General features: G+C 22.0%; 8 protein-coding genes across 8 annotated transcripts in view; 2 read left to right on the top strand and 6 right to left on the bottom strand.

The window, feature by feature from the left end:
- Positions 1-1,762: 1,762 nt before the first annotated feature.
- Positions 1,763-2,227, bottom strand: DICPUDRAFT_151735 (uncharacterized protein; the record flags this gene model as incomplete). The annotated part of the gene is made up of 1 exon (XM_003287582.1): positions 1,763-2,227. The coding sequence occupies one exon, from the start codon at positions 2,225-2,227 to the stop codon at positions 1,763-1,765; it is 465 nt and encodes a 154-aa protein (XP_003287630.1).
- An 855-nt stretch (positions 2,228-3,082) lies between these two features.
- Positions 3,083-3,641, bottom strand: DICPUDRAFT_78468 (uncharacterized protein; the record flags this gene model as incomplete). Its single annotated transcript, XM_003287583.1, has 3 exons — positions 3,083-3,380; positions 3,444-3,488; positions 3,568-3,641. The coding sequence occupies 3 exons, from the start codon at positions 3,639-3,641 to the stop codon at positions 3,083-3,085; spliced, it is 417 nt and encodes a 138-aa protein (XP_003287631.1).
- Positions 3,642-6,497: 2,856 nt separating this feature from the next.
- On the top strand, positions 6,498-7,560 carry DICPUDRAFT_78469 (uncharacterized protein; the record flags this gene model as incomplete). Its single annotated transcript, XM_003287573.1, has 2 exons — positions 6,498-6,710; positions 6,781-7,560. The coding sequence occupies 2 exons, from the start codon at positions 6,498-6,500 to the stop codon at positions 7,558-7,560; spliced, it is 993 nt and encodes a 330-aa protein (XP_003287621.1).
- Positions 7,561-8,157: 597 nt separating this feature from the next.
- Positions 8,158-8,454, bottom strand: DICPUDRAFT_151739 (uncharacterized protein; the record flags this gene model as incomplete). Its single annotated transcript, XM_003287584.1, has 1 exon — positions 8,158-8,454. One exon carries the CDS (start codon positions 8,452-8,454, stop codon positions 8,158-8,160), a length of 297 nt encoding a protein of 98 aa, XP_003287632.1.
- Positions 8,455-8,602: 148 nt separating this feature from the next.
- DICPUDRAFT_78470 (uncharacterized protein) lies at positions 8,603-9,969 on the bottom strand (the record flags this gene model as incomplete). The annotated part of the gene is made up of 3 exons (XM_003287585.1): positions 8,603-9,011; positions 9,092-9,736; positions 9,911-9,969. 3 exons carry the CDS (start codon positions 9,967-9,969, stop codon positions 8,603-8,605), a joined length of 1,113 nt encoding a protein of 370 aa, XP_003287633.1.
- A 1,204-nt stretch (positions 9,970-11,173) lies between these two features.
- DICPUDRAFT_91943 (uncharacterized protein) lies at positions 11,174-12,902 on the bottom strand. Its single transcript, XM_003287586.1, has one exon. It carries the CDS (start codon positions 12,856-12,858, stop codon positions 11,209-11,211), a length of 1,650 nt encoding a protein of 549 aa, XP_003287634.1. The 5' UTR covers positions 12,859-12,902; the 3' UTR covers positions 11,174-11,208.
- Positions 12,903-14,664: 1,762 nt separating this feature from the next.
- DICPUDRAFT_97764 (uncharacterized protein) lies at positions 14,665-15,548 on the top strand. Its single transcript, XM_003287574.1, has 2 exons — positions 14,665-15,374; positions 15,446-15,548. Exons 1-2 carry the CDS (start codon positions 14,869-14,871, stop codon positions 15,456-15,458), a joined length of 519 nt encoding a protein of 172 aa, XP_003287622.1. The 5' UTR covers positions 14,665-14,868; the 3' UTR covers positions 15,459-15,548.
- Positions 15,549-17,873: 2,325 nt separating this feature from the next.
- DICPUDRAFT_78473 (uncharacterized protein) overlaps positions 17,874-18,682 on the bottom strand; it is a gene marked incomplete at both ends in the record, with an annotated part of 1,033 nt that continues 224 nt past the window's right edge. The window contains 2 exons of the mRNA XM_003287587.1: positions 17,874-18,178; positions 18,233-18,680. Coding sequence (XP_003287635.1) covers positions 17,874-18,178; positions 18,233-18,680 — 753 coding nt within the window. The remainder of the gene's footprint in view (positions 18,179-18,232; positions 18,681-18,682) is intronic.

The raw sequence follows: 18,682 nt of genomic DNA on the forward strand, positions 1-18,682 counted from the left end.
TTATAATTAAATCTGTTATTGCTTCATTATAACATCATTTTATCAAATTGATAATAGTATTGAAAAATGTGTGATGTTCTGTGTGTGAGTTTGTTGATGTTTGTGTGTTTGAAAAAAAAAAAAAAAATTTTTGGAAGCTCTATATATGTAACCACCAGTGTTTTTTATTTATTTTTCTATTTTTTAATTGGATGGCTGTGTGAATGATTTGTTGAAATTATAAAAATATACAATAATAATAAAAAAACACATTGGAACGATAAAAAATAACAACAACAATATGATAACTACAATAAAAACAACAAATACAAAACATAACTTAATAAACTGTGAACGTTACTTTGTTTAGTATATCTACATAGATAATACATACCATCCTAATTTCTTTAAACAAACTAAGAAAAACAAAATTTAATAAACTTTATTACATATTTTTTATTTATAAAACTATTTTGTTGTTTTGCAAAAAAAAATAAAAATTAAAATATAAAAATAAAAAAAATTTTCATTTTTTTTGAAAAATTATTTAAATTAAAAAAAAAAAAGAAAAATTTTTTTATTGCAACGTTAACCTACTATGTTTTTTCATTAAACCAATTATAAAGTAAAAAAGAAGCAACATTTTGGGCAATTTTCACAATGATTGAATTATGATTAGGATTGTTTGTGATAATGGTGGTGGCAGTTGATTTGAGGGTATTTTTCATTTATGAGACAGCATCAGTTTCATCAACCTCTTTTATACATATAAAGGTATTTATTATTACTGCTCTTATTATTTGTTAATATGGATTATTTATTGTTTATTTTAAATATATTTATATTGATCAAATGACATGACTAGGCATTTAATAGTTGAATGAGGGTTAAGTTGTACATTTGAAATTATTATATAACCATAACCTAGAAAGTGGATTATTGCCCTATCCTATATTATTTAACATAATGACTGAACCATAGCACTCTGTATTTGGATTTGTGATGAATAAAAACTGAACTGTGGAACAACGGGAAAATCACATGTTTATGATGCCAGGTTTCGAAAACTACTATTATAAACTTGGACCTTGACTCAAATGTTTTACTAGATTTGCATATTAAATCATGTGTTGGAAAAGATGGTGAGTGTTTCTATTAAACGATATACAATTCACTCTGGATTACTATACTGATAAGTTCCAGATGCCTGATAGGTTCCTGAAATTTGTCATGATATTTACACGTCTCATTTTGTCAAGATAGATAGGAGTATATCTGAAAAAACAATATTTCAGTTGGTGAAATACAGCCTTGGAACTCGATTTTAATATAATAGAGAATCTATGATCATATAATAAAGAAATATTATCAATTCGAAGTTTAATAAATCAATGCAACATTAAACTTTGAAATCAAGAAAACTAACAACTAAAGTGGTGCATTAGGGTAAAGAAAACTTTATAAAAAAATAAAAAAATAATAATTATAAAAACTGATTTACATATACATATACATATATAAAAAAAATAAAGGTTTTATGAAAAATAGATGTAAAAAGTAGCAAAAATTAAAATTTATTTAATAAGAATTTCAAATGGTTGGCCATATACTTCAAACTGATATTTATTATTACCACCATCTTTAATATTAAAATATTATTAAATGATGGTTTATAATATGATTATGTATATTAAGAAATGAATTCATTGTTAAAGATATGTTGGGTACATTTGATTTATAAGTATTCATTTTATAATACACAAATCATATTATTTGAAATTCTTTAAGTGAATTTGTTGATATTTGGTTGCTTTATTATAGTTGTAGCAGTTATATTTGTGCAGTAGTTATTATTGTTGTCATTATTACCCATATTATTATTCAAATTAAAATTATTAAAATGATTATAGACAATATTTAAATTATTATTTGTTTGATTATTAATATTTTTTTGATTACTATTGTTTTTTACTCCTTTTTGGTTATTTTTAATAGTTGGTTTATCTTCTATCATTAAATATTCCATATAGTTGTAATATTTTATGTTTGTATTTTTTTCTACTCCAAAGGATGAAAAAATTCCACCAAACAAATGAGGAGGGGCAGTTGGTTCATTCATAATATAAGAGACCTTTAATTTGTATTCTAGATTCTGGGATGGGTTTTCTAATGTGTATTTGATCACTGTTTTGTTATCACATATTACTTCTTTATCTTCTTTTAAAACTTGATTACAATTCGGATTCATGTTAATTTATTATTATTTAATATGAATATAAATCTTATGAAGTTTAAAATTCTATTATTATCCAAATAATTAAATAAAAATGAAATTTAAAAAAACAAATTAAATTTTTTTTTTTATTTTTTGAAAAGGTTTATCTATTATAATTGAAACACATTTGGAAGGGGGTATTTTCAAAGATTAAGTTTTTATATGGGTGTATGTGTGTGTGAATTAAAAAAAAAAACTTTTTTAAAAAAAACTTGATGATAAAAAATAAATTTTAAGAGGTTTAATATTATTGTATTATTAGATTTAATATAATTTAAGGATAAAAAAACAATTAACAATATTATTAATAAATCACATACATTGAGATTTAGAAAAAATTAACAAAATTATTAATTATTTTTAAGTTTATATCCCTATTTTAAATAATTGAAAAAAACCCCACTCACAAACACATACAAATAAATACAAACAATCTTTTATCCCCCACATATATGCTCTCACACTCACTGAAAAAAAAACAAATACATAGTAATTTTATATCATGTAAATTAAAAACAGTTTTTATTACCATCTAAAAAATTTGAACAACAATAATATACAGTTTTCCTCATATTAAAAAAAAATAAAAGATATATAATTTTAAGTTTAATTATTAATTCATTTTTCTTTATTATCTTTTAGAAGGACATACACTTCAATTGTAAATTAAAAACATAATTTTTATTGTTCAATGTGTATAAATCACTACACTACTTGTGTTTATTTAGTTCTGCTCAATAATTTTGAAATAAAACAAATTGGTTAGAAAAAATTAAGTTTTTATAAAAAAAAATATAAAAATTTTATTTAGTTAGCATTAGTTTTTAATTATTTTAAAGATTCTTTTTCATATTTTTTTACTGTAAACATATTTCCATCGGTTATAAAAAGCAACCCTGTATTTTCAAAAGAAAATATGTTATCTTGATCTTTGATAATACCGGGAAAAGCGCTTATGACTAATTCTAATTCGAAAATTGAAAGAGATGTCCCAGCCATGAAAGTCGATGTTATAAATGGTAATGGGTCTATATACACGAGGTATCTAATATCACCCTTGTATATATTGAAAATATTTGTCAGAATTTGGTACTGTTGCCCGCAACCATTACATAAAAAACAGTCGCTAAATTAGAGAAAAAAAATATTAATATTTTTGTAAACAATAAATCAATAATGTTAAACTTACTCGGGGCCCATTGTCCATACAGTTGAGGTAGTTTTACATCTCTTACTATTAAATTAATTAGATATATTTGAAATTAGTAAAAAATAAAAAAATATTATATACATATATAATTAATTTTACTCACCAAATTTTATCTGAAGGTGCACCTTCCTTTCTAACATCTAAATTATTACAATTTTTTTCTTTTAAATTTTCCATGTTTTTTTTTTTTGAATTAATGAATGAATAATAATTATAATGAAACAAGTTTAAATCATTTTTTAAAAAAAAATAAAAAATAAAAAAATAAAAATTAAATAAAATTTAAAAAATGAACTTAATTTTAAATTTTTTATTTAATATTAATATTTATGTTTTTATATGAAATTAATATTAGGTTATTACTATTATAATATTGAAAAGGTGTTTGAAAAATTATGTGATTGGTTATTTGTTAATAAAAAAAGTAATATGGAGAACGTTGCTTTGTTGTAGGGGTAATAAATTTTTGTGTTAATGTTATCTCTTTCACCAAAATAGAAACAAAAAAAATAGAACAAAATTAATAATACAAATAAATAATAACATAAAAACAAATAAATAAAAACAAATAATAACTATTTCTTTTTATTTTTTATTATTTTTAACAAATAAATAAAAACAAATTTGATTTGAATATATTTTAAAATTATCAACTAAAAATATTTTATTTTTATTTTATTATTGTTGTTACTATAACCTAAAGGTTGATATTGACTTTATTTTGAAGCTAATAACTTTTCTAAAAAGGTTTTAAATTTTAATCTTTTGCCCATAGCATTCATACCTAAGGAAATTAATTAAACATCATTTGGTAAACTGTGAGAAATAAAAACTAATGTTCCTCCATCTATTACACAAACTTCGAGAGTTGAAATGATTTCTATGGGAAATTTTAATGATGTTAACCATTCACTAACCTTTTTATTTGATCAATCGTTAACAGTATCTCTTGAATCTTTGCTATACACTGTGTTGCTATTCATTGTTAAACAAAAGCCTACTCATGAGAACATTTTTTTTGCTATTGTTGTTATTTCTGTAATTGTTATTATGATATTATTATTATTATTATTATTACTATTATTATATTATATTTTCAATTAAAATTTCCATATGTTTTCATTGACTGAATACCATTTCCAAGATTATCATAATTGATTTGATTATTGCATTATCTTATATTATTTAAACACTACAATCAGTACGATTGAATTATGGTACTCTATATCTGTATCTGTTTTTTGTTTAAAAGGCTAGAATCTGCTTCTTTTTAAAAGAATGTTTAAAGGTAGTCTGTAAGTAGTTTGTGATGGATATCATTACTGATCTTATAAATAGTTTGCACTTTGATCAATACTGATTGTGTTATTTTAAATCTTTAAAACATCAGTTCCATAATCATAGTCAAAACAAAAGGTCACAAGGAATAACCCCATACTATTGTTTATTACTGCTATTATCGCTGTTATTATTATTTTATTTATACTTTCATTATTTATTATTATCTGATTATTTTTTGAAATAAATAATTAAAATAAATATAATATTGGAAATATAATTTAAATAAAATGTGGGCTGGGTTGTAAAAAAAAAAAAAAAAAAAAAAAAAAAAATGAAAAAAAAATTAATATTGTGCAATTTCAAAAAAAAAATTTAATATTGTGTAATTTCAAAAAAAAAAAAAAACTATTGCGCAATTTCAAAAAAAAAAATTGCATATTTTGAAATATCTTTTTTTATTTTTTTCAAAATAAATTTAATTTTTTCTATTTTAGAAAGAGAAAAAATATTGCATAATAAAATGATCAATAAATTTTGCATGCAACTTTTTGTGATAAAATTTTTTTACTTAAAAAAAATATTATTAAAAAAAAAAAAATAAAAAAAAATTGAAAAATAAAAAAAAAATAAACGAATAAAATAAATAAATTTAACGTGTCCTATTTTTTGAAGAAAAAAATTATTTATCAAACCAATTAAAAAAAAAATAGATTTTAAAATTGTTTATAAAAATCTTATCATATAAAAAATTCATCAGCATCCCCTCCAAATACCCTATTTTTAAATTATTATTTTAATTTTTTAAAAAAAAAAATATTTTTATAAAAAGACCGCATTAAAAAAACAGCGCGATTTAAATCACCACCACTTTTTGAAAAAAAATTACAAAAAAACAAAGAGAGAAAATTTTTTTTTTTTTTTTTAAAATTTTTTTTTAAAAAAAAGTTTTTTTATAATAATAATAAAATCTAAAGTATATCTAATTAAAAACAAAAAAAAAAAAAAAAAAAATCTTCATTTATAATTTTATAATAAAAAAATAGAAAAATTCAAATACATTGTTGTTGTTAATAATGGTTTAACATCATTTCTTTTACATTGATAATATTTTAATTCCTTAAATATAGTAAAGGTTTAATTTAAATTATTATTTTTTTTTAACACTACTAAATCCAAAATATGAATAAGGATATTCTCTAAATTATTAAATGCCAAATAACCTCTATCTTTTTCTTGATGATTATTTATTGTTTACCTATACATAACTCTTTAATTATAGAATGCGTGATCGAAATAGAACATGATAATTCTTTGGGTGAGCCTAGATGTAAAGTCTTTGTAATAATCGGTTTTATGTTCAATCAATTCCCGAACAAGGGCAATATTATAATAATTAAAATAATAATCAAAAAAAATTAAAAAAAAAATTAAAAAAAAAATAAAAAAAATTTTTTATTTTTTTTTTTATTTTGTTCATTTTAATATATTGGTGTATTGCTGTGGATTTTTTTTTTAAAAAATTGTTTCACAAAATATCTTCAAAAAAAAAAAATTGGAAATATTTTTTTTTTTTTTTAAAATTTTTTTTTCATCACAAAAAAAAAAAAAAAAAACAATATTTTATTTTTTTGTATCAAAGTACTAGTAAACTTGTTAATTTATAACTGTAATAACCCAAAATTTAATTTAATTTTTTTTTATTGCAGTGTATTAATAATTAAATTATATATTTTAAAAAAAATCAATAAAAAGATGAATAAAAGAGCAAATAAGGCCAATGCTACCGATGATGTTATTAATACTAACGCTGTCAATGCTGAAAAAGCCTCCAGTCCAAACTCCATCGTCAAAAAGGCAAGATCAGTATTAGAGTATTGCTTCGATAAAAACCCATTCCCCAGACTCCATCGAGAAAGACATCATCGCCTTCCAATTAGGTTTAACCCACACTCAAGTCGTTACATGGTACAAACACAAAAGAGAAAGCTTAAAGAGATCTAACAACACATCCTACAAAGATTTCTTTGTCCCAAAGTTTTCTAAAAATACCAACGAGTTAAACTTTTTCTTCCACAATTATCGATATCCCACCGAAGAGAATATTTTATACTTTGCATTAATCTATGGTGTTACCATAGAAAAGATCCGAATATGGTTCTTGTCTAAAAGTTACGGCATGAAAAAAACACAAGCTTCCAATGGTAATGGTTTAATTGATGAAGATTTTTACGATATTAGCAATCATATGGTTACAGAAGATGAAAATATACCAAAAAGTGTTAAAGCTTTTAATCATAGAGCTTTCACTATTGACACCATCTCAGAATCCAAATTGAGAGATCTTTTAATCAAAAGAAGAAGAGTTCTAAAATCCTATTCTTTAGAGTTTCTTCTTAACAAAAAAAGAAATCAAGATGGAACAAGTGCTTTTTTAAATAATGATGATACTACTGCTACCACCGCCACTACTACTACTACTACTACTCCTGCCACTGCCGCAGCAAAGAAGAGAGCTACAGGAACTCCAATTCAATCCAACAATAATGTTTGTTTATTCAATAATGTTATTATCAATGATAATGATAATATGAATAATATGAATAATATGAATAATATGAATAATAATAACAACTCTAATTATTCATTCAATAATACCACTCATAATATAAATTTTAATTTAAATAATAATAATAATAATATGAATAATAATAATAATAATATGAATAATAACAGAGTCTTTAGCACAAATATTCCATCCAATAGTATTGACAATCCAAACAAAAAATTATCAATTGGTTTTTTAGTCAATAACTAATAAATTTCTAAACTACAAATAAAAAAATTATAACATTAAACTATAAAAATCCAAATTTTTAAAAATCAAATTCCAAAATTTCATTTTTTGGCTTTTTTTCATATGTATAACATTTTATATTTGTAAATATATTATTTTTTATTTTTGTTTCATAATTTATATATGGTTTTGTAGAAAATTATTTGTTGTGTTAATTTGTGTATCAGGTGTATTTTTTTTGATCAATTTAAAAAAATAAAATTAAAAAAATAGAAAAAATTATAATCAAATCTTTTATTGTTTGTAAATATTTCATTTATTATTTTTATTATACATGAGAAATATGATTTAATTTATAATTATTTATTATATAAAGATGAACATGAAATATAAATTAAAAAAAAAATATATAAAAATTAAAAAAAAAAAAAAAAAAAAAAACCAAAAAAAAAAAAAAAAAAAATAAGAAAAGACAATGTTTTGTTTGTAATATCTTTATTTAAAATATTTTATCAATTATATAAATATGAGAATGTAGAACGTATTTATATATATATGATTGAGCTTGAAAAAGATGGTGAATAGTTAAAATACAGGACTTCTGGATAAATAAAAAAATTAATTTTGATTTTGATTTTGATTTTGATTTGAGGATGGACTTTTTGGGACTAAATTAACTTCTCTGATGCTGTGTATGAAAATTTGTTTAAATTCTTCAAACTTCATGTGTTTTGATGTAATTGACATATAAAATGAATAGATATTGATGATATAAGACTTGATTAAACATGAAACAGCAAATATTCTCCAATTTTTAGCATATCCATGAATACCACCTGAATATAGATATCTGTTGTGAATATCTATTACATTGAACCATTTTTTATAAAAATCTGATACTAATGGAGGAGACATTCTTAGAGATTGGGAAAGGTCTTTTAAAAGTTTTCATTTTCATAAAGTCTGGTAAGAGCTAAAATGTAACCTTCACATGTTAACTGGGCAGGAGCTGGTAAATTAAAATCTTGATGCAAGTTTTTGAGTTTAACCAATGAATATGATTTTAAAGTATCTTTTTGAATTGCTTCTGATAATAATGAGTACGATTGGGGTTGGTTGAATGAGATAATGGATCTATACCACAAATTGATATAACCATTCTCCTATTACTACTTGATCTTGAAACACCTAAACCTAAACATAATTTCTTTAAAGTTGAATCATTTAATTTATAAAGATCCACTGCATCACTAATATTATAACCTTTACTTGGATTAACTTCACGATTTTGAGTTTTAAAATCAGTTGTTGCAATTGATTTAAATGTAGGAACTTTTTCGTCTCTTTCATCAATTTTACAGACTTTATAATAACCATCAAATTCAATTGCAATCCAATTTTTATCATCTTTTAATGTATCTTTGAGCAATGTGTTAATGTTGCTACTTGAGGAATCTGAAATTGTTGCCAACCTTTATTTACTATATGATTTAAATTATCTTTGAAAAAAAATGCACTATCGCCAACTAAATGAAATTTAAAATCTTTATACGTTCCTAATACGTGATCAACACTACTTGAGGGATTTATTTCATTATCTAACTTGTTTAAAAACTCTATAATATATGGATATTTGAATTCTTTAAAAGAACCTCTTTTTGGTGATGATTCTGGGCTTTTTTCAGGGGATGACAAATGATGAATACGTTCTAAAAAGGTACCAACCATATAACTTAAAAGACCATTTGCATGAGGTTTACGAGGTATACACATAATTGGAGATTTATTATTATCTTGAATATATTTCTCTTTTGAATCTGAATTTAGGATATATTTATATATAGTTTCGTCAAGGGTGCAAACTTTAATTCCTTCTATCAAATCATAACTAATATCACTCATTTCACCTGCAATTCTTTTAATTTGGTCATCTGTAAATTTGGTTGTTGATTGAACCAAAAAAAATCTGTTTCTTTTCATTTTTGTATTACTATGGTTTATAATTTGCATAATTGTTTTAAAAACACCCAAATCTAACATTAAGGTAATAGACCAATATTCAAAAAGCTCTTCTTTGGTAATCCTTGAAATAGGCTTAAATTTATACTTTTTGGAACCTCCTTCAAATTCTCTTTTATAAATCTCTTCTTTTTCTGAGTTGATTTTACTTAAATTGAGATTTGTTAGCTCCAAAAAACTATTTACAAATTTTTTATTGAAAAACAAACTAATTACCTCTTCTAATGATATTCCATAATATTTATTTTCAAGTCTTGCATACGTATCACTATCAACCAAAAAGAGTTCTTCAGTTACAATTTTCAGGTCTTGCGTACGTATCACTATCAACCAAAGAGAGTTCTTCAGTTACAATTTTCCCCGACTTTGATTTAATTCATTCATTGCTTTTCTTTTATTGAAAGTGTTCATTTTATAAATTTGTTGATAATTATAATAATTATAATTTTAAAAAAAAAATTTTAAAAAAAAAACCGAAATAAAATAATAAAAAAAAATAATATTTTCTAAAAAAATATTTTAAAAATTTAATAAAAATAAAATTTGTTAAACCTACAACCATTTTTACTATTTTGATATATATTTATATTTTTTTTTCAATTTTTTTTTATTTTAAAAAATTGACCATTTTAATTTTAAATAAAACCTCTTGAGTAAAAAATTATAAGATATATATATATAATTAAATAATGGAATGATATTAAAAAAATAATAAATGAAGAGTTTCTATCTAAATTGGTTTTTTATTTTTTTTTTTTTTTATTTTTTTATTTATTTTTTTTTTTTTCATTTTGATTAAAAAAATTAATATTATATACATTTGTTTAAATTTAATTTTAGTATAAATAAATTAAAACTATTATTATCTACAAAACTATATAATATATATAATATAATTATCTCAATTAGAATATTTACACACACAAATATAAAAATAAAAAATGACCAAAAAATAAGAATTTTTTTTTATTTTTTTTTATTCTAATAATTAAATAATTTAAACACATATAAACACAAAAAATAATTCTCTACAAAATATATACATCATTAAATATAAATAAAAAATAATATATTTACAAAAATAAATTATATTATTTTTTATTATTATATTACATGAGAAAAAATTAAATTTTGGAATTTGATTTTTAAAAATTTGGATTTTTATAGTTAAATTAAAATGTAGAAAATAAATAAAATTTAATAATGAATTTAATTTTTTATTATTATTATAAAATTATTATTATATTATTATTATTATTAATTCAATTTTTTTCTTCTTAAACTTGCAAAATATTTATTAATTTTATAATTATAATAACTTTTTTATTTTAACTAAATTTGGTTGGGAAACTATTACCATTATTTATTAAAAATTGCTTTTATAAAGAATCAATAGAAATGTATGTATACTACTTTCATCATTAACATACAAAATACCAGCCATTTATTTTTTTTAAATTGATTTTTTATATTAAAAGAAAATAAAAAATAAAAAAAATTAAAAAATATATAAACAATATTTTTAGATTTTAAAAAATACTTGGGCTTTTTTATTATTCATATTCGTTTAGACATTTATACAATACTCATATATATTTACACATACAATATTTTTATTTTAAAATTAAAAAAGTTTTTATTTGTTTTAGTTTAGTTATTTGCCATATAAAATCTATTACTATATCTATCCTTTCTTTGGAATGGTAGATCAAAATTTAAAAGGTCTTCAATGATTACGCCATGTTTAGTTTTATATGTATCCATAATTCTATAATTAGCATTAATAAAATCAGAGTCTCTAATTACCGATCTATTTCTATAACTAATATAAAATTTCATGAGATTTGGATGTCTATAATCTTCAGCAATAACAGGTTCACCAGGATGGATAAGGATTTTCAATGACGATGGAAGCCATGTGTTTGATAGAGGCTGGACATGATATCTTGATAGTTGAAGGATTTCAAGGGTTGCTGGAAAATAATTATTTGCAAACACTTCTTGTTGAGTACCATAAAATTTGATTGCACGAAGTGATGGTGGAAATGTAGCATTTACGGGATGTACATCACCTAAACTAAAGAGTTGAAGATTTACCAATGGGCTTAGGTCTAGATTTTCTAGAGGATCATCTGTGTCTATACATTCAAGGTCGAGCGATACTATGGATATTGGTATTTGGGCAACATTAATTCTTATATAAGCATCAAGAAGTCTAAGATGCTTTAGACGAGTGAGTGGTTGTAACTCATCATTTCTAAATTCGAAAGGATTTGGACAAATTAGTTCTAAATAATTGAGATTCACTGGAAATCTTTTATGTCTTTTTTTTTCGGCATTAATGATAAGTTCATTAATAGTATTTGGTAATTCTGAATAATGGGAGTTGTTGACTACTACACATCTGACATTGTTTGTAAAGTTTTGTGGTTCACAAGTCATTGCTTCGCCAAAAATGATTGTATGGACATTTTCAGGTGGAACAAAGTTACTGTTGAAACTTGGACCAAAGGAAATTTTTTGAAGACTTTTTGGTAAAAGATTAGGAGTAATAGGATGGTTAAAGTGGCCGCCTAGTTTGAGATAAGTAATAGAATCTGGTAAAGATCCAGGTAATAACGGAACATTATTACACATCTTTAGCTTTTTTAAATTTCTTGGAAGGATTCTTGGAACAAGCTGATGATTATAATTTGGGCAGTTAAGATTAAGAAAAGTAACAGAGTTTGGAATACTTTCGAAATACAATTTTTGGGTGAAGGAAACACCAATTTTTAGTTCTCTTAAAGTTCTTGGAAGTACGTTTGGAAGAATTGGTTGATTAAAAGAGTTGGTAATGTACAATTTAGTCAATCCATATACGGGAAAAACTGGAATGTAATAAGGGCAATTGTTTGAAAGATGGACTTCATGAAGTGGATGATTATAATCTGTTGGCAAAGTAAGTTCTCTTAAAGTACATGGGATCATTCTTGATTTAATTGGAACGTTATACTCCATATCGGCGAATTTCAAAGAGGTAAGATTCGGTCTTATGATTGAGGGCGAGTAATAATCAAAAATAGAGGGAGTTTCGGAAATTGAATCAATGGTAATCTTTGTAACTTGAGAAGAAAAGTGGATTAGCTTTAAAAAAATATCATGTTCATTTGTATCGGTTATTTTTACATTAAAACTTCTATAATACTGTAAGAAATAGAGAGACCCAATTAGATTATTATTTTCAGTAAAATAAAGATTACACAGACGGAAAATTCTTTTTAAAATGGCCTTTCTGATAGATAGAGTGAGATTACTCATTTTTGCAATTTTTAATAAATATTTATTAATAAAACTATTATTTTTTATATTTTTAATTTTAATTTTTTTTGTATATATTTTTTTTTTTTTTTTAATAATTTATAATTTCAAAATTTTTTAATAAAAAAAAAAAAAAATAGAAATAAAAACACTAATCTCAATATATCTTTTACTTGCTTCAAACAACACACATGGTGATACTTAATGTTAATTGTTAACAATCACCAAATACATTTGTGTTTGGTGGGGGAAAGAAAAAAAAAATATTTAATTGTGTGAAGTGGGGGATAGGTAATTAAAAAAAATTAATAATTAAAAGCATAGAGTAGGGTATTAAAAATATTACCAACTCCATTATTACTTTTTAAAAATATTAATTTTTTAATTTAAATTATGATTTACATGTAATTACTCTATCAGGATTAAGTGACTTAATAATAATAAATTATAATTTTTAATTGTTTGAATTGACAATTAAGGTGATGCTATAAATTGCCATTGCCATATATAAATACAATTTAATTTTTTTTTTCAAATTTTAAAAAAAAACATATGGATCTTGATCTTTTTCAATTTAACAAAATTTTTTTTAAAATTAAGTTTTTTTTTTTTGAACTTAATTTTTTTTAAAAATACAACAACACAAAATTTATTAATGGGGAAAAGTTAATTATTGGAATCCAAATTAGTATATACAATTTATTTTAATAAAAAAAAAAACAAATTTATTTTGAAAGAGTGAGAATGTTTGTGTGGTTATTTAACAAAATTCAAATAATTAACACAAATAAAAAACTTGTATATGTGTGGTTAAAATTTCACACATTTAACACAAAAATGTTTTGATAACACTCTACCTTTCCCACTCAACACACTCACTATCAAAATTAATGATATTATATTGGTTATTATCTATTAATTTAACATTGGCATTTCAAATAGAAATAGGTAAAATATACATACACACTGTGATAAATGCTATCTTGCTAAGAAGATGTTCAATTTGTTCTATTAATTGCTTCTATTGAATTTTGTTGAGTATTAAGTGTTAAAAATAGAACAATTTAAAAAATAGAACATTATTTATTTTTTCAAATATTAAAAGGAAATTAAGAAAAAATTTATAATGAATGAAGATACAACGTTGTATATTGTTTCATTTATTAACAATCAAATTAAGATAAAAAAAAAGCGGATAAGTGTGTTTGAATAAATTTTTTTTTATTTTATACTGATACTATTTGCTCGTATAAAAAAATATAATTTTTATCAAAATACACACTCACTGAACCCATATTAAAAAAAGCTTGTTTTTTTAAAGAAAAAAATATTTTATTAATAATTTTTTTTTTTCTATTGTTTTGAAAATATTTTATTAATAATTTTTTTTTTTCTATTATTTTGAAAAAGATAACAACATTCTCCATATCACTTTTTTTTTCTTGAACAATAAACAATCACATAGTTTTATTTTACATATAAATTAATATGAACATGTTATAATTTAAAAATATATTTTTTGTAAAATGGGGAGTATGTTGCCTAAAATACCAATTTCTTATATCGTATTAAACTTAAAAATTTAGGTAAAATTTTTTTTTTTTTTTTATCTTATTATTTTTTTATATCATATTGAAATTTGTATAAAATTTATAATCAATCAAAAATAATTTTTTTAAAATAATTTATTCATTTTTTATGTACAATTCCATATATTTACCCCCTCTACCCACAAATGTGTTTAAGTTCATATTATTTTTTATATTAAAACACAAAACAATAAAAATAAAAAACTTGATTCACACCCTCTACCACTAATTTTTATATTATTCATTTTGTAATTTCTCTCATAAATAAAGCTAATGCACTTATACATTAATTTTTATTTTTTTATTGTTATAATTTAAAAAACTATTATATCATTATCACTAAATAAATTATTTCTATTAATATAATAATTATTTCTCTTTTTTATTAATTTTTAATAATACTAATAAAATAATTTTTAAAATGAAAAATAAACAATTATTAAAAATAAAAGAAAATAAAAAATCAAATAAATTCTGGTTAGAAGAGTCTGAACTCGATGATGATTTAGAAATTAAAAATAAAAAATCAAATAAATTCTGGTTAGAAGAGTCTGAAATCGATGATGATTTAGAAATTGAAAGTGATAGTTTTTTTTTTCCAAAAACAAGATCATTGAAAAGAAAAAAGGAAAAGAGTAATGAAAACGATAATCTTCCAAAATTCAGTCCAGATAAGCCATATTATGAAGTTTTTGTTGATGAAGTAGTCACTAAAACCATTTATGTAACTGATTATGACATTTGCTATTGCGATAAAAATAAAAAATACTACTATAAAATTCCCCTTACTCTTGAAAATTTTTCAATAATAGATCTGTTTGATGCACCGGATGAGGAAGTAGTACTAAAGCCACCCAAACCAACAATTCTAGTATCACCATCATCAACTGATAATAATAACGACCAGGATATTACAAAAAAAGAAGAGTATGTATAAATTTAAAAATACTTATTTTTAAATAAAAATATAATATATTAATCAAAAAATTTTACAATAGTCCTAAAAATTAAACAAATTTTTAATAATAGATCTCAGCCAAGCAAAAAAAATTCCTTTTTTTTACAAAATTTATAATTTTCAATAAACATAAAAAACTATACAAAATATATAGTTAATGACTATTGATTATTTTTTCATTTTTATTTTTATTATAATTTTTATTTTTATTTTTATTTTTATTTTTATTTTTATTGATTAATTTGTTAATTTTTTTTACTTATTTATTTTTTTGTTTATTCATTTGTTTTTATTTATTGAGAGTTATTTTTGTATAAATAAAATAAATTTTAGATCTATGTATTATAGTTTATGAATATTTCAGGTGTTTTAAAATTAATATGATATTCTCAAACTTGAAGCATTTGGAGGAAAAACCTATTGGTATTTTTATATAAATATTTTTATATACAATATTAAAGTGCATTTATTATTTTCTTCAAAATAAGGGATGTCAATAAATCATATGAAAAATTTGTATTTAAATAATTTGGGATTAAAAAGACAAAAAAAGCGTAGCATATTATAAAAATTGAAAAACTCTTTAAAAAAAAGGGCGGAAAAGAAAAAAATTATGAATAGACATTGTATTATTTATTAATTTCATTTTTTATTTGAAGAATCGATAACAATATATGATATTATTGAAGAGATTGAATATTCACAAAAATTCAAATAGCTTATAAAAATTTACAATTTTATTATTGAATAAAAATACCAACCAAAAGAAAAATACAACAAAATAACACAAGAACTAAATCAACTACCATTAAATATAAAACAATTTAATAATAAACAACTAAACTCAACTATTGATACAATATCACAATCAAATGATAAATTTTTGAAACCAATTATCCATCAGATTCTCAAAGTAATATATTCAATATAAATTAAAATTCAAAAAATCAAATCTTAAACCAATTATGTATTATATACTTTGTTGAAAAGTCTAGAACCGATCAAGTTTTTACAAAAAAAAAAAATTATGATTGGGCAGATCTATTCACAGTTATAAAAAGTGGTGAATGCATTGATTATCAAGCTAGTCCAGTTAAGTCATTACACTAACTTTCACCATAATGGATGGATGGTTTTGAAAATGCCATTTTTTCAAGCAATAATTTACAAAAAAAAATATGTTTTTACTAAAAATTCATATAATATATACATTAAATTAGAATGTGTTTATTGTTTGTTAAAAATCAAGATTTAATTTTTTTACAAATATGACCCCTATCTCATTCCATTTTTTTTAGCCTATTAGTAAATGAGATTCATTCACCCAAATATTTGAAAATTTATATTACAAAAAAAAAAATTGGTGTTTATATATCGCGCAATACAATAATACTTAATATTTAATCCAATAAAATCAAAAGTAACAATTAATATTACATATTTTTTATAAATAAAGATTTAAAAATAATTAAAAAAAAAAATTTCGAAAAAAAACAATTTTTTTTTTTAAGTGAATTATGTGAACCATTTTGATTTTTTTTTTTAAGTGAATTATGTGAATTATTTGATTTTTTTATGTGAATTATTTGATTTTTTTTAATAAGGGGCAATTTAATGGGTCAACAGATATTTATCACTCAGAAACATAATCGATATTGCTGTTTTTTTTTTTTTGACATATTTAATTTAAAAAAAAATAAAAACAAAATAAAATACAACAATAACCCAAATTTTTTATTATTATGATAATTAAATCAATAGTTGGATTTTTTTTTTTTTTTTTAATATACACTTTTAATATTTGAGAATTACCCAAAATTGTTTTTATTAATTTTTTTTTTTTTTTTTTTTATTGCTTTTAATTTTATTATTTTGAATGAATTTATCAAATTTAATATTATTATTAAAGATATTCAATTCATATATTAATCAAATCAATTTTTGATATTTTAAATAGGTATAATTTTGGTATTATATTCTTTATTTTTAATTATTTAAATTGTTTTTTTCCATTTACTAATACACATTTTTTTTTTATAAAATTATTAGTAAAATGCCACATGGTAAACATAAAAAAGAAATGTAGTCATAAAAAAAGCCTGCACCTGAAAATATAATAGTTGCAGAAAAAAGAAAGAAGGGCAGACCACCCATTGAAAAACCAGAGGCCTGCTATCTTGTAGAATCAGAACTACTCCGGAGTGGAGAAATGGTTGGGTAGATTTGCTGGGTGTATCAACTAAAGTGTCCATGTGCGATGCATGCGGGCTCCACAACTCTAAAAAAAGAAAAAAAGAAAAAATCTTTAGGGAGCAACATAGCATCCAAAAACTTTTAAGACCAATAAAAAAATAAAAAAATTTATTCAAAATTTTACCATTTTATTTATTTATTTAATTTAAATTTTTCGATGGAATTTAAAACAATTAAATTAGAGTTTTTTATTAAAAAACACAAAGTGTGTGCCCTCAGTTGAGATACCCTAAAATTTTTTCAAAAGTTAGACGTTGTGATTGGGATGTATCACTGCATTTTGAGTATATTTTATACCAATCAATTCCTAAAAAGCTATCCCAAAGAATATTACTTGCAAATATCTCTTTGAGAAGAACGGAAAAAGAGTACACATCAGTTTTTTCATTTAGATCTGCACGAGTTTGGCCATTTAGTTCTGTTGCGATCCATCCTCTTTTACCTTTGCATTGGATTTGTTCTTTTGGGTCATTATTACGGCTGATACCAAAGTCCACAAACTTGATACGGTATTTGTTTTCTAAAATATTATATACCTAAATGTTAGTAGTAGAAATGTCAGCGTGAGTTACACCTATGGAATGCATGTATGCTAAGGCTTTAACGATTTTACGGAGCACAGAGAATAAAAAGTTTGGGTTGTTATTCAAGTAATTTTCTAAGGTCGTTCCATTGACCCATTCCATAATAATATAATAGAAAGAGTCTAGCTTGAGAATGGCGTAGATTTCGGGGACAGATTGATGTGGGTTTAATAGTTTAAGATTGGCGATTTCATTGTAAAACATGTCACTCTTGAAGTTCTTCAATTGATAACATTTACAGGCAACTTTCTTACCATTGTAATTACCGATGGAAACCTGAGAAAAAAAACCAGGGCCACACAATTCACTAGATACACTGATTTGGCTTGGGTCAATTATTTTTGGTTCTTTTTCTATTTGTTGTTTTTCATCTCTAGGAGTATTAACGATTGTGAAGTAATCATCTTGATTATTGGCAAATATGGCATTTTTATAAAGCT

Source organism: Dictyostelium purpureum (assembly GCF_000190715.1).
Source record: "Dictyostelium purpureum unplaced genomic scaffold DICPUscaffold_105, whole genome shotgun sequence".
Lineage (NCBI taxonomy): Eukaryota > Evosea > Eumycetozoa > Dictyosteliales > Dictyosteliaceae > Dictyostelium > Dictyostelium purpureum.

Coding starts and splice junctions, on each gene's coding strand:
- DICPUDRAFT_97764 (XM_003287574.1), top strand. CDS start 14,869: ATGAAAAATAAACAATTATTAAAAATAAAAGAAAATAAAAAATCAAAT.
- DICPUDRAFT_91943 (XM_003287586.1), bottom strand. CDS start 12,858: ATGAGTAATCTCACTCTATCTATCAGAAAGGCCATTTTAAAAAGAATT.